The sequence below is a fragment of the Labeo rohita genome, chromosome 16 (assembly GCF_022985175.1).
Source record: "Labeo rohita strain BAU-BD-2019 chromosome 16, IGBB_LRoh.1.0, whole genome shotgun sequence".
Classification (NCBI taxonomy): domain Eukaryota; kingdom Metazoa; phylum Chordata; class Actinopteri; order Cypriniformes; family Cyprinidae; genus Labeo; species Labeo rohita.
The window spans coordinates 27,641,781-27,658,011 of NC_066884.1; the positions used below are offsets into that span (position 1 = coordinate 27,641,781).

At 35.3% G+C, this 16,231-nt stretch overlaps 2 protein-coding genes across 3 annotated transcripts; one reads left to right on the forward strand and one right to left on the reverse strand.

The window, feature by feature from the left end:
• Positions 1-9,025: 9,025 nt before the first annotated feature.
• On the reverse strand, positions 9,026-11,930 carry zgc:174935 (uncharacterized protein LOC796019 homolog). The gene is made up of 4 exons (XM_051130420.1): positions 11,321-11,930; positions 11,137-11,191; positions 10,264-10,378; positions 9,026-9,935 (listed from the first exon to the last, which is right to left on the reverse strand). Exons 1-4 carry the CDS (start codon positions 11,615-11,617, stop codon positions 9,776-9,778), a joined length of 627 nt encoding a protein of 208 aa, XP_050986377.1. The 5' UTR covers positions 11,618-11,930; the 3' UTR covers positions 9,026-9,775.
• Positions 11,931-12,579: 649 nt separating this feature from the next.
• Positions 12,580-15,978, forward strand: si:dkey-87o1.2 (uncharacterized protein LOC796684 homolog). 2 transcript variants are annotated; one of them, XM_051130485.1, is made up of 6 exons: positions 12,580-12,746; positions 13,196-13,234; positions 13,430-13,727; positions 15,242-15,296; positions 15,399-15,516; positions 15,867-15,978. In XM_051130485.1, exons 1-6 carry the CDS (start codon positions 12,673-12,675, stop codon positions 15,889-15,891), a joined length of 609 nt encoding a protein of 202 aa, XP_050986442.1. In that variant the 5' UTR covers positions 12,580-12,672; the 3' UTR covers positions 15,892-15,978. The 2 variants fall into 2 exon arrangements, with proteins under 2 accessions (XP_050986442.1, XP_050986443.1); XM_051130486.1 differs by lacking the exon at positions 13,196-13,234 and having other exon boundaries at positions 12,583-12,746.
• Positions 15,979-16,231: the final 253 nt, after the last annotated feature.

Genomic DNA, 16,231 nt, shown 5'->3' on the forward strand with positions numbered 1-16,231 from the left:
ATTACTTCAACTTTCCTCATACCAGCAAAATCAACTTAAACAAAAAACAAATAGGATGTTGCTTTCTGCCATTTGAGTTTCCTTTCTGTCACAAAACGGAACTGAAACTCAACAAATATAGGCTATGTTACGCTCGCACTGTTTTTTTCCCTTGTCTAACAGTTAACTAAAGTAAATATATGTCTTAAATTTATTCTTTGTATGTATATACGGTGCTGTGCATAAGTTTTAGGCCACTAGTATTTTCACCAGCTAAAAATGGTTTAAAGTAAGTTATTTCTATCTTTTGCTGTAGTGTGTCAGTAAAAAATATCAGTTTACATTTCCAAACATTCTGTTTGCCATTAATTGTAATAATCTAGTGAGATTTTTGTTTGCACAAGGAGTCTGACAACAGCCAGTGCTCCACACTGATCTGATCTCATCATCATCCAGTCTTCCTGGAATGACATGAAGACACAGAACAAACTGAAACAGAGTAAATCCAGAAGAACTGTGGCAACGTCTCCAAGATGCTTCAAGAGACCTACCTGCAAAGAATGGTCGCACCAAATGTTGATTTCATTTTGTTAATAGAAGGTAATTGATAAAGAAAATCTATTTATGACAGCATCCTCATTTTACAGCATTTTTACACAAGTGCCTAAAACTTTTAACAGTGCTGCAGCCTTGCAGGTAGGTTTCTTGAAGCATCCTGAAGACTTTGTCACAGTTCTTCTGGATTTAGTCTGTCTGAGTTTGTTTTGTTTCTTCATGTCATTCCAGACAGACTGGATGATGGTGAGATCAGATCTCTGTGCAGAGCACTCGCTGTTGTCAGACTCCTTGTGCAAACAAAAATCTCACTGAATTATTACGATTAATGGCAAAATGAATGTTTGGAAATGTAATCTGATATTTCCTACTGACACACTACAGCAAAAGGCCGACTTTAACTGACTTTAAACCATTTTTTAGCTGATTAAAAAAAAATACTAACTTTTGCACAGTACTGTATGTACTGCAGATTTTATAGCCTATATATGACATTATAATTTGATATAATGTTAAGTATTTTTACATGTAGGTGGAAAAATATTCTAATTTGTACTACTGTCTGTTTAAAATAAATGAAAAGAAACCTAGCATAGATTTTTTTTTCTGTTGTACCAAAATCGTATCGAACCGTGACCCCCGAACCAAGGTACGTTCCGAACTGTGACATCTGTGTACTGTTACACCCCTACTACATTTCAAAGCATAATGTCATACTTAACTGCACTACATTTCATAAATAAAAGTTGTTGTTTGTTTTACCTTTAATACTTAAAGGAGTAGTTCACTTCCAGGACAAAAACTTACAGATAATGTAAGTTTTGTCATCCAAGATGCTCATGCCTTTCTTTCTTCAGTCATAAAGAAGTTATGTTTTTTGAGGAAAACGTTGCAGGAATTGTCTCTGTATAGTGGACTTCAATGATGGCTGTGAGTTTAAACATTCAAAATGCAGTTTAAATGCAGCTTCAAAGGGCTCTGAACGAACTCAGTTGAGGAATAAGGGTCTTATCTAGCGAAACAATCCTCATTAAAAAAAAAAAAAAAAAAATCAGCTTTTTAACCTCAAATGCTCATCTTGTCTAGCTCTGCTATGTGCGTGTGTATTCTGTGTAATCCGGGTCAAGACAGTTAGGGTATGTCAAAAACTCCCATCTCATTTTTTCCTCCAAATTCAAACCGTCCTACATTGCTGTTTTACCTTTTTTTTTTTTGTAAAGGGTGTTAGGCCTTTTTTGCATGTTCACTTTGTAAACACTGGGTCAGTACTTCTGCAGTGATGTAAGATGATATTAAAGTTGAAGGAGAAAATGAGATGGGAGTTTTTCTAACTGCATTGTAGTGATGGGAAGTTCGGATCATTTTACAGACTCAGAACTTTGAGTTTCATTCAGCAAAATGAACGAATCTTTTTTCAAGTCATTTCGTTCATTTTAGCAAAATATAATTAAAATGTTACGTGTTACATCCCTAACACATCTACTGCTTACACAAACGTTGATCACACTACAAACAAGACTAAACTATAATGCTATAATGCTATAATGCTATAAGTCATCTTGGATGACAACGGGGTGAGTACATTATCTGTAAATTTTCGTTGTGGAAGTAAACTACTCCTTTAAGAACATTAAAAAAGTAGTATTTTCATTTATGTATTTATTTTAATTAACATTATTTGTATTTTTTATTTATTTTTCTTGTATTTTTTTTTTCTTCCCACAGATGTCATTCCTGTTAATTGGGGATTGTTTTGTTGGGGCTGGGTAGGATTGTATATGGTGTGTGGGGTGATATAAAATGTAAAATGCAATTTGCAACAATAAAAATTCTATGACAAAAAAAAAAAAAAATTGTACTTTCTTGTACTCAAGTACATTTTTGAATTACTTTTACTTGAGTAAAAGTGAGAAAGTAATAGATTTCTAATATAAGTATTAAATTATATTTAATATGAAACGTAGTGCAGTAAAAAGTACAATATTATGCTTTAGAATGTTGTGAAGTAAAGTCTTCTAAAGAAAAACACTCTGATGAAGTACAGAAACTTGAAAAGTACTTTTATATCAGAGTAAAAATACTTCACTACTGTCCGCCTCTGTGTTTAAAGTGAACAAATTTTATGCTGAAAGATGCAGAACTCAACCTTCATGTAAAGATTTAGAACAAAATTATATATATATATATATATATATATATATATATATATAGCCTGATGATAGCCTTGATGATGACTGATTTCATGGGGATCCTTTAAAATTCATGGAAACTTTCCATTCCACAGAAGGTTATTTGTTGTGGAGAAGGTTCTTTAGATTATTTAATTGTTCTTTATTAAGAATTTTTTTTTAAAGATGTGCTCACTGCATAGTTCCTTGGAGAACCTAAAAATTCCTAAAAATAAATAAATAAAATAAAATAAAATAAAACATCCATAACATCACTGCAAAAACAGACTTTTACACTGTATGATACCTGCAATAAAACCAGCACAGATGCAAATGACATAAAGTTAAAATTAATTACTTGATAAGACTAAACTTCACATAAACTGTACTTTGAAAATATATTATAAAGAAGGAATTTTTAACACATAAATCAACAGAACAGAAAGTTTTACCAGTAGCATGCAAAGAAATGAGAGCAAAGACATGAAAAACATGTCTCACTATATAAAACATTTATTTGTTGCTCAAATGCTATAAATGTTCAAGGAACACTCGAGTAAATAACAAATAACAAAATCTTCGACGAACCCAGATGGCGAATAAAGAAAGGCCACGAATGTGAAGATTGTGCCAGAGTCTGTAGGAATATGTCTGATATTTAGTTGACGTGATATAAGGAAAGCAACCGAATATCAAACATATCACACAGTCCCTGACCTATCAGAACAACACCATCATCTCATAACAGCATCTGAAAGAGAGCAGAGATGTTTTGAAATGGCAATTAAGTTAGAAAATATGAGACAAAACTTCCATTATTTAGTATCTTATTTTTAGTAATGCTAAGTTATTTTACCTGACCAGCATACAGATAGAGTAAATTAAGAGAGATTCTAAATAATAAATTAAATTAAAATCATTCAGGTTCTTCATGTAACAAACATGAACATTTTCATATGCATAAACATACAGCGTTTTAGCATTAGCACACACAGACTCCCACAAAATACTCACTGTTTTGAGACCCCAGCCTGAAATCATTCAGATCCGCAATATTGTTGTAGTTTTGCTGTGTTTTGTTATTATATGGAGTGTGTGTGTGTTAGTATCTACTTAGCTCTATGTGTTTGTATGTTAGCATGTCGTGTAGTGCAGCCTGTAAGTAAGAAGGTGTGTATGAATGTCACAAGTTTCAGTTGGGATGGGTGTATTTATACACCCCTGACCAAAGTTTAGCACCCTTCCTGCACCCCAGCATACAGACACACACGCTCTCTCTCACAGGGGTTAATTAAGAGCGCATTGATCACCTTGCCGCCGGCTCTTCCTCCTGCATTAGGCTGATCAATAGATGTGATTTCACACGTACACACACAAAGGGCAACAGGGAGGTCGGTCAGACAACCATTTATTACATCTGCAAACTAACTACATCCCTAGTTTTGTGTCACACATCTATTAAAATAACATTTGTATGCTATGACAAATAAAAGTGGTAAACACATGACAGTTCATATACAATATATGCTCTGATACATGTTTATCAGAGTATGTGAGAAAAAGACTAAAGAAACTAAACTGTTTGGTCTTGAATTAAACTATCATTCAAATCTGGGGTAAGTAAGCCTTTTTTTTGTTTTTTTTTTTTTTTTTTTTTTTAATGAATTTTTATTCAGTAAGTACAGTGCCCTCCACTAATATTGGCACCCTTGGTAAATGTGAGCAAAGACAGCTGTGAAAATAAATCTACATTGTTTATCCTTTTGATCTTTCATTCAAAAAATTCTAACCTTTCATTAAAGTAAAACAATGGAAAGTGGGGCGAAAATCTCATTATGAAATAAATGTTTTTCTCTAGTTCATGCTGGCCACAATTATTGGCATCACTAGAACTTATTATGAGTAAAATATCTCTGAAGTATATTCCCGTCCATATTTACATATTTTAGCACACCAGGGTACTAGGGGCATGAAGTTGTCCAGCCAATCCACCTCAATCGTCCATCACAAGGAGTAAAAACAAAGAATATAGTTCTGATCTGCGGGACAAGATTGCTGAGCTTCACAAAACAGAAAGTGGTTGTAAGAAAAGCACTAAAGCATTGAAAATCCCCATTTCCACCATCAGGACAATAATTAAGAAGTTCAGATCAACTAAAGATGTTACAAATCTGCCTGGAAGAGGACGTGTGTCTATATTGTCCTAATGCACGCTTAGGAGGAGAGTTTAAGTGACCAAAGACTCTTCAAAGATCACAGCTGAAGAACTGCAGAGATTAGTTGAATCTAAGGGCCAGAAAGCCTAAAAAAATATCAAATAGCCCCTACATCACCACATGTAGTTTAGGAGGGTTTCAAGAAAAATTCTGCTCGCTCATCCAAAATCTCCAGCATATTCAGTTGTCAGACACGACTGGAACTTCAAATGGGACTGGCTTTTATGGTCAGATGAAACTTAAAAAAGAGCTTTTTAACAGCTAACCCACCAGACGGGTTTGGTGCAAACATTGATAAAAGTACCCCATGCCCACGGTTAAATATACTGCTGATTCTTTAATGTTGTGGGCCTGTTTTTCTGCCGGAGTTCCTGCACGTCTTGTTCAGCTGCATGGCATCATGGTTTCTATCAAATACCAACAGATAAAACAATCTAAACTTGACTGCCTCTGTTAGAAATCTTATAATTGGTCATGGTTGGATCTTCCATTAGGACAATGATCCAAAACAAACATCAAAATCAACACAAACATGTCACTGAGCACAAAATGAAACTTTTGCCATGGCTGTCTCAGTTTCCTGACCTGAACCGTATAAAATCAGTGGGGTGAACTGAAGAAAAGAAGCACCAACATGGAGCTGGGAATCTGAAGGATCTGGAGTTAATCTGTATGAAATAATGGTCTCTGATCTCTTGCCAGGTGTTTTCCAAACTCATCAGGCTTTGTAGGAGAGACTCGGAGCTGTTATTTTGGGAAAAGCAACAACTGGGTGCCAATAATTGTGGCCAACATGAACTACAGAAAAAACATTTATTTCATAATGAGTTTTCCTCCCCAGTTTCTATTGTTGTACTTCAATGAAAGGTTAGAGTTTTGTAAATTTTCTGAATGAAAGATCAAAAGGATAAACGATGCAGATTATTTCCACAACTGCCTTTGCTCATATTTACCAAGGGTGAAGGGTTAAATTGATCAAAAGCCACAGTAAAGTCAATTCTGCACGTTTTCTATAAAGAAATGCTGTTCTCTTGAATTTTCTATTCATCAATAATTCTAAAATAAACAAAAGTATCGCCATTTCCTCAAAAATACTAAACTAAAATGTTTTTTGAGCTCCAAATCAGCATATTAGAGTGATTTCTTTAGGACCATCTGACACTGAAGACTGGAGTAATGAATATTCAGCTTTGCCATCACAAGAATAAATGACATTTTAAAATATTAAATTAGAAAACATTTATTTTACATTGTAATATTCCCTACAGTTGCTACTGTATTTTTGATTAAATACAGTTGAGGTCAAACGTTTACATACAACTTGCAGAATTTGCAAATGTTAACTATTTTACCAAAATAAGAGGGATCATAGAAAATGCATGTTATTTTTAATTTAGCACTGACCTGAATAATATATTTCACATAAAATACATTTACATATAGGTCACAAAAGAAAGTAATAGTTAAATATATAAAAATGACCCTGTTCAAATGTTTACACACACTTTATTCTTAATACTGTGTTGTTACCTGAATGATCCACAGCTGTGCTTTTTTGTTTAGCGATAGCTGTTCACAAGTCCCTTGTTTGTACTGAACAGTTAAACTGCCTGCTGTTCTTCAGAAAATTCCGTCAGGTCCCACAAATGCTTTGGTTTTTCAGCATTTTTGTGTATTTGAACCTTTCCCAACAATGACTGTATAATTTTGAGATTCATCTTTTCACACTGAGGACAAATGAGGGACTCATATGCAACTATTACAGAAGGTTCAAACGCTCACTGATGCTTCAGAAGGAAAAACTATGCATTAAGAGCCAGGGGGTGAAAACTGTTTGAATTTGAAGATCAGGGTAGATTTAATTTATCGTGTCTTCTGTAGCTTCTGAAGCGCAGTACTAAATGAAAGAAATATGATATTTAGAAAAAAAGTAAGAAAAATGTACTCATTTTTATTCTGATTCTTTTATCACATGATGCAATGAGATTTATTTAGTTCAATTCAGACCTAAAGTGAGGCATACTGGTTTTACATCAAAAAACATATTTGTTCTCTTGCCTACGGTTTCTGTGAAACACTGAGCATGAAATGTTCTTTCCAGTCTAATTTGATATTAATTTGCATTGCCGCTGACGTTACTTCTCAAGGTGACCCAATGCAGTCCACAGCTCTCTACAAACCACCCGAGAAACCATCTGTTCAGTTCTCATCACAATTGCTACAATCTGTTCTTCTTTCTTTGATTATTTTTAAACTGATATCTTGAAGCAAATAATTTTCTTGTAGCTGAAGCAGCACTAAAACCGTTGTTTTCTACATTGCTTAAATTTCACATCAATAGGTTACATAAGACAATCCCAAAATAATATAGTGGGGCATCAGATAATCCGAAGTGAAGCAGATGTTATGATCAGTTTGCTGCCCCTCCCCTTTGAGTCCCGCTGTATGCGGTGACCTTCTGAACGAGATGAGGCGGAAGAGAGACACTAATTGTGTCCCTTAATTGTGAGCCTGAGGGGTAACAGAAAGAGAAAACAGGGAGAGAGAAACAAAAAAAGGGGTGGTGCAGTACGCACACAATGTGAACAGATACTAAGCCAATTAAGTTCACATATGGTCAAATCTGACGTAGCATGATTTAACGTCAAAAAGCAGAATCTTCAAAACCTTAACTTCAAAAACGATAAACTGAAAATAGAAAGTTAATAAAATGAGCAGCGTTAGAGGAATATTCCATATGCAATTTATTTCCACTAGTCTCTTTGTTTCTTTTTCTTTCTTTAAAGAAAACCAAATATTTGAGCTCATTGAGGCACTGACAAAGAAAGCGAATCCAGCCAAAATCATAAAGGTTACGATACAGTATGGTTTCAGTATAAATGTTTCAATAGTATAGCCACAAGACATATACAATATGATTTAGCATCAAAAATAGCTTACTAACATTGTCTGTGTGAAGTTATATTCAATTTTATTTGGGTGCATGATAATGTAAACCCTAAAACAACCATAAAAGAAATGCTTTACATAGATATTTAGCACTTCACAGTAAGGTCCTATTAGTTATTGCACTAATATTACCTAACAATGAGAAATACATTTGTTACAGTATTTTTTTAAATCTCTTTTTTTAATGTTAGTTATTCGCTGTTAGTTCATGTCAGTTCAGGTTCATATAAAGATTAACGGATACAGCTTTTGAGTTTAATAATGCATTAGTAAATTTTTCAATTAACAAGATTAATAATGCTTTAAAGTATTTTTCATTGTTAGTTCATGTTAATTTACGTAGTTAACTAATGTTAACAATAACAACCTATTGAAGTTTTATTTGACATTTTACCCCAAAATAAAAATTCTTATCAGCTACATGCTTTCATTTAATTCCAAAACTATGCATTTTTTGTCTGCAGAACAAAATATTTTCTGTTGGTAACAAAACTATCATTTCCATATAGTCCATCTGACTTCCAGTATATGGACCAAAAAACAAACAAACAAACAAAAAAACACTAATACATTAAAGTCAGTGAACAGGTTTGAAACGACATGAGGGTAAATAATGACAATTTTAAATTTTGGTTAAATGAAAACAAAAAAGATAATAAAAATATGTTACATTCTGATCTAAACACGTTCATATTAACACAAATTTATGCAAGTGGTTTTATAAAATAATAAGCTTCATATTTCTTCATATAAAAACTACTTTTTTTTTTTTTTTTTTTTTTTTTTTTTAAAGTGACAACTCAGAAAACATCTTTGGTAATTATGCCATACACACTCTGGACTGAACTTGAACCTGATATATTCCTTTAAAATCCAAATTAAGAGACAGATTAACTGTAGAAATACTATCACGAATTTGTTAGTAGGAGGTGCTGTACAAGCCTCATTCCACCTGAAACACTAATGGTAACAAACTGTGTTTTTACATACCCATCAAACTGGTTAAACAGCCTAGAATGAGCAATTAAACTGAAGACAATGTCAAGACATTGTGTTTGAGTAAGACAAAGAGCATATTAAGACAATGACTAGACAAGCATTTCAAATAGCTTTACACAGCAGCAAATGCCCATTTAAGAATACTTAAAAAGAAATGTCCAACCGTACTCTGATTTTATTTTTATTTTACATCAAACATCACAATATTTCAGAATTAAACCAAAACAACAGCAAAAGCAAGTGTAAGCACCTTGTACAACTTCAGAACCAGATTTCTGCTCCACTTAAGACTCATATTGGTCGTTGTGAGAACTGCACAATGAGCCGAGTGAGCATGATTGGGAGTGACAGTAAGAGGGTCAGAGTTTTCCCATTGGTCGATACAAGCGGGACATACGCATGAGCCTGAGGGAGGGTCAGAATGACACTGTAACAGGGGCAAGGTAAACTACAGTGGGGAAAATAAAGAAATGCTAAAAAGACAAACGCACCCAGAAAGCACAGAATCCCAACATTGATTTTTCTGAAAGAAAATTGAATTAAAAAAAAAAAATAAATAGATGTTTTTCATAATTTAATTGTGGGTAAAGTGGACATCAAAATGCAATTGGTATATGCAAATGCATCATCCCATATTCCTCATTAACCACACATTTATTTGTCAGAAAACAACAGGAATATGACAGACCTCATGTGGTGTTGTCAGTCAAACCTTGAACCCAAAGTTTGTGTGTGCATAGGCTATAAATGCGTGTGTCTTATTTCAGGGATGCCTGAGGAATGCTGAAGATCAACCCGAGCAAGATGTGCAGGTTTAGTATATCGTCCAGTGCTATTCTCCAGCAGACGCTGACGTGGTATTGTTCCCCATGTCCCTAACACACACATATTCATCCACTTGGTTTTTCTTCACTCCACATGTTCTTTTGGCTGTTCAGCATTTGACTCTACAGCATTTGGTTCCTCAGCTTTGGGTTCCTCAGCTTTAGGTTCCTCTGCCTTGGGTTTTTCCGCTGGAATCTCCTTAGGCTTTGGCTTTTGTGGCTCTTCACTTATGTGACACAGTTTCCTTGGAAAAGTAAAGGAGCATTGTTAATGCTCAGCAGAAATACGCTTAAATTAAAGTCAATTTAAAAAAAGAGTGTTTTAATTTTACATATTAAAAGTTAAAATACATACATTTACACAAATCCTTATTTAAAAGCTTCATGTTTTCAAACATGTACAGTCTGAAGAGTACTTTAACCCATGATCCTACAGCCTTACACTGAACACTACACACAATGACTGTCAGTGACAAGTCAACAAGTTCTGCCTCTATTTAACCACAACTAACTTTATCTGATGGTCCAGTGAGATTGGATATTTATACCACATAGCTATACAAATGTACTCACCTTCCTTCCTCAGAGTTCTTGTCGATGTACTTGCAAAGTGTGCTCTGTAGCTCCAATTGTCTTTTTAGAGATTCAAACTCTGTCGCCCATTGGGACTTCTCCTTGACAAACTCACCTGCAAACAGAAAACAGAAAAAGGTATGTATGTGTGTATATGTGTGTGTTTTTAATTAACTTAAATCTAACTTTTTCTTCCCTTAAAAGCGGGCATGGCCATTTGTAAACTTAATGGGTCTGGCTTCCGGTCTCATCTGCATCCAGCTATTTTTAGCTGTACGAAACAGCTTGTTTTGCTGCTTGATACTGCAAACTGGTGTGTCTTACCATGTTATTTTAATGTTTTATAATTATGAGCACACTGGTTTGCAGTGCAAACAGTTTTACCGTAGCAGCTATAGCAGCTAATGAACCAGAAATATCACCCTAAGGCTTACTTCCACGTTAGAGAATAAAGTGGATATAATGTTCATATATATACATATATATATATATAGAGAGAGAGAGAGAGAGAGAGAGAGATTTATACATATTATAGATTTGATCATTTCTTGTACACTGAGGCAAGGAGGTTACAGAAAACAATGACAGCAAACAATAAGTGTAACTAGTGTGATTCTGTATTGCTCAACAATGACTAACAATATACATCAGTAGCTGTATTTATCCAGGCATGACTTACCGGTTTTGCGTTTATTACTGTAGGGAGGCAGTATTTTTTTATGAGCTTTACTATAACTGGAAATCTAGCTAATCTGAGTTACAATGAGATACAAACAGTAGCTGTGTTTCTACCTCCACATTACTCAGGTCTTTACAATTGTCAGAACTGTCTTCCTGTTAAAAGTGAAAATAAAGAAAGAGATGGAAACTTACTCTGGATATGCTTCTTTTCTGAATCTGAAGCAGCAATTTCATCTGTTAATCGTTTCTGAAGAAAAAAAAGTTAGACAAGTTATAATAATCACAGATTTGAATAATCACGGATTTGAAGGCATACAGTCGGTTACAAGATATTAATAGCTGAGAGCATATAAAAACAAATCATTAAACAACTTACCCTGTCTCCTTTACATGAAGCAACGTCGCTTTTTTTCTTATCTATGAAGGTCTTGGCTACAGATAAGTCTTTGGTTAGAGTATCCAACTCTTTTTTAGTCTTTTCCATCAGTGTGTTGGACTGGACCATCTGATCTTGGTATTCTCCCAGAACATCTCTAGTCACTCTGAACTTAATGTCTAGAAATGAAGCCTGTTTACTCAACTGGGTCTCCTGCTTACGTCTGGAATGGATGTAGCCAGCGAAACCCAAACTACACGCCAAAATAAAACCCAACAGCAGTGCAGGAAACTTCATGATGGAGGACTCAGGAGGAAGCTGGACTGACAACCTGTCTTTCGCAAGCAGGTGTACCGAGAATCAAAGTTACCTGTCGCTGAACCTAGCCCCTCCCACAAGACCGTAGCATTATGTTGAAGAGCAAAACGCAGTGTATTCTCCGTGACCTTACCACAGATTTTAAAATATGTTATCATATAAGTTCAAGTTAATTCCTTAACGCAACTGGGAAGTAGGTAAATAAAATTATCCTCAGTTAGCTTGCTTCCTGGTCTGATGTTTTTAACGATCGGTAGATCAGCTCACCTGAGAGGTGCTTGAGAAGACTGGAGACGTCGCTACAGGTAACACACATCACCTATGAAAAGCCACGCCCACCCCGCGAACTCATTGGCGGTCACTTGCAGTGACGTACGACGTCCCACTCATCCCCCTGATTCGGTTCTTTCGAACCGTTCATTTCAAAGAACCGGTTAAAATGATTCAGCACTTATTTTTACATCTTCAGCCTACTGCAAAAGCCATATGCTACAGTTTTTTTTTTCATTATATTTGTATTAATGCTGATGTAATTTCATGTGGCCCAGTTAAGCTATGATTCAGCCTATAAACATGTGTATTACGTCATTTACAACCTATATAACTCACCTTTATTGAAAGTGATTTACATCTTGTTGGAAATGTCGGCGCTTCAGGTAATTTGCATACATTCCCAGAACAGAAACCTAAACAATGGCTGGAGCCAGGATCGAAACTCATTTTATTTTTCAGGGTTAAAGGGGATTTTAAATATTTCTTCACTTTTTTTTAACCATAAAACTGTTTGTTTGTATGTAACTTAAGGGTATCGAGGTGGAGTTCCCATCTGTCGTCTAAAAGTTGAATGCCAACCGCCATAAAAATCAAGAATAGGCAGTCATCATTTATTAACCCGACGCTTCTCCGTTCACTGAGTCGGTTCAGTGAGTTGACTCGAGGGCGCATGTTCACGTCGCTTATGATATTCTCAGATATCGAACAAACTCTATTTAGCTACGCTTGAAACCCCTCATTTGAATTGAAACCCAAGCACAATGATGGACAAAATCATTTTCACATCTGTCGAGCCAAGCCTTCACAGTAGAGCATTGAAACCTCAACGTACTAGGTGAGCACCTGTTAAACGTGGCTTAGAGGAAAAAAAAAGAAGAACACAAGAAAAAAATACACAAGGGTTTTGATGCTCAGACGACATGCACTTTGACGCAATGTTGGTTGGGCATGCAAATTAGAATATCCCGGTCCATCCTGTTTAACCACGTTGTAATGATTGACGAATTTTGATGAGTTTTACAATGCCACACCTGTAAACCTTTAGTCCCCTATTCGAGCTGTTTGTGTAGGAGATAAAGAAGCACAGCTTGTTATATTCAATAATTGGAACAAACACCAAAAAATGCTGAGAGTTGATGTGTATTCTGCTATATTGTTTTCCTGTTTGCTTTGATAGAACAAAGGTGGGTGGAGATAGTGGAAAAGTTGGTCAGAGATCACAGCAGCAGTATCAAGGAAGTTGAGGTTTCTCTCTCTCTCTCTCTCTCTCTCTGACACACACAGATACACTTGTTTGCTAAACCCAGACATCCAGTTGTACAGGTAAGGCAGGCTTACCTGTCACTGTTTGAAAGCAATAACATTTCAGGAAGACAGAACAAGGAGTGAAGTCGGTTTCAGTCAACAGCATTGCCGCTTCTGCCATGAGAACCGAGTAGAGGGAGAGAAAGAAAACAAAATCAACTTTTCCCCCGAGGAACTTCTTTAGTCTACTGTGCTTCTTTCTTCCTCCTTCAGGATGAGAGCCATATCGGCAATGGTCTTCCTGGCCTTATGTGCGCTGCTAGTTATAATCTACCAGGCCATACAGCAGGAGCTCAACATCCGCAACCTGAAAACACGCATTGCTGTTTCTGGGGAACAGGTGAAGCTGAAGGAAGATGGAATCGTGGCAGCCAAGACGAAAGTGGAAGAGATGAATAAAAAGCTTAATCCTCTGATCACACAAAGGGATCAACTTAAAAAACAGAAGGACGACATCAAGAAAAGCAATACTGATTCTGAAAAGGAGCTAGGCACCTGCAAAGCTGAGAAGGTAGTGTAAATAATCTCAGAGCAGTAGAACTGTCCAGTGATTTTTCTTTCCATATTCTCTGTTTTAAATCAGATGCATTTTGATTCATTCACTTGAGATCGATCGCAGCTTGATCTAGTTCATTTGTGCTGAATTTTTCTCTGCCTTTACACATAGCAGGTTCTTTTTTTGCTCTTTTGTTTCTGATATGAGAGTAGGTGACACAAAATACTTTTAAGAAGTTAATGTCCTGTGGCTTGACATGTGATATTCCATATTACATCATGGTACATTCCATTGCATTTTAGTATACATTTTTACAGTACTGTTCAATACGTTGGAGTCTCTTATGCTCACCAAGGCCAGACTTATTTGTTTAAGCCTATAGTAAACAATGTAATATTGTAAAATATAATTGCAATTAAGAAGAACTTGTATCTGTTTTAATATGTTTTTAAAGTAATTAATTATATTTTTGGAAGGGCCATGCTGAATTTTCATCAGCCATATATTTATGTATTTATATATATAATGAATCCTTGCTAAATAAAAAGATTAATTTCTTTTTAAAAACTTTAGTAAAAAAGTAGTGCATGTGTGGCTTGTATATCATTTTAAATGAAAGCTCGTACATAATTTGTCAAACGACAGGACTGAAAGTGAATTCAAGAGGTAAAATTATGAAACCTGATTATATATTCATATACATTTTAACCTACATTTTAAGTCCATGGACATGTTTTATACTTCAAATATTAATTCACCCAAAAGCATAAGCAATAAACAGTGTTTTAGGAACACAAGTTTACCCAAAAGATTTACTTTATGGCAAAGTATGGTTATATTTGCGCACTATATGATTATATTTAATGTTATGATGCTGCAACAGCATCCAGTTTTGTGACGTACAGTAACTGCTTGTAAATAGGGCAGGGTTGGTTTCTAGTTAAATGCGTTGAATGAAGGTATAAATGCATTCACACATTAAGTTTCGTTGCACTTACTGCACCAGAAATGTCTAAATGGTATTTCCAGTTTTGCAGCTTCATAAAACGTACAGAAACAATAGTCAGCTTACCAGTAAACCAGTAAAAGTTTTGCATCAGTACAGCTATTTTCAACATCGATAACAATAAGAAATGTTTCCTGAGCAGCAAATCAGCATACTAGAATGATTTCTAAAGGATATGTGAAACTGAAATCACAGGAATAATTCCACCCTACAATTTTGAACAGTACTGTAATTTTAGGCGTCTTTTGCTCTACTTATGATGCCTAAAATACAGTGCATTTCATCTCTGAGTCTCACGATAGTTGAAACAATCAATCTGTGATGTTTAAGGATTCTTTACAGTATTATATTACATTCCATCAGTGTACATTTGACTGCTGTTATGCAAATCAAGTCATGTGACAGATCTTTTACAGTGTTCTCTGTTAAACTCAACTGTGTTACAGTTTTTTCCACCCATACTGTACCCCTAAGCATGTAAGTGTTCTCACACAGTTCTCCTCTGCCTCTCTCTCCATCTCAGGGTAAATTAGAGAAGCAGAGCAACGACGCGAAAGAAGCACTTCAGAAAATAAAGGGTAAATATGGGTATTTTTACGGTTCTTATTGTCAGAAGGTCTGTTGATGTCAGTGTTCACTGTCATAATTTATGTCTCACGCTCTCCTGTGTTTTTCTGCAGATGACCAAGAAGCCGAGAGGAAGAAAGCTGAGGGAGAGATTGAGGGTCTGAAACAGCAAATTCTAGAGAGGGATTTAAAGATCTGCAAATTTGTGGATGTTACATTGGATGAGCCAAAGTAAGAATGTTTGATTTGAATTTATTCCTTTAAATAAGATGGTATGAAACCTAACAGAGCATCCAACAGTGTATAAAGACACCTAAATGCCACTTAAGAAGTGCGGTTTTGCCACCTTTGCAATGTAAATTAGACTTGGCCTAAGTGAGTCTAATGCCACGTTTACACTGCAAAGGTGGCACAGAAGCACTTCTGAAGTGGCATTTAGGTGTATTTACACACTGTTAACTGCTCAGATGTGGCATTTACACTGGAAATGTGAAAAGGGTTTTATAGTTGTGCTGTTTTCAATGTCAGAGGTCACAAATCAGGATCTTCTTCAACAAGTCTGTTTGCTTGTCTGTTTACAGGAAGTTGTGCGCAGGTGCGCTGTGAAGAAGCTTTGTGAAGGAACTTCTGAATTCCATTGGAGTGCTCAGGAAAAATGTTCTGAATGGAACTGTGTACAGTTTCTTTTTTTTTCTTCACCCCCCTCTTTTGACTTCGTTAAATATGTTATTTCATCAAATAAGATATGCTTTCTTATAAACAGTGCACAAAATAAATGTATACTGAAGAAACATGTGAAAGAGCCTCTTTATTTGGAAATTATTTAGATTTTTTTTTCTTTGCCAGCATGGTTATTCTGTGCACATTTCTTTATTTCAATTTATTGTTCATTTTATGCTTCCATTGTATGTACTTATACAAATGTAATGAATTGTCTGTTTGCTCA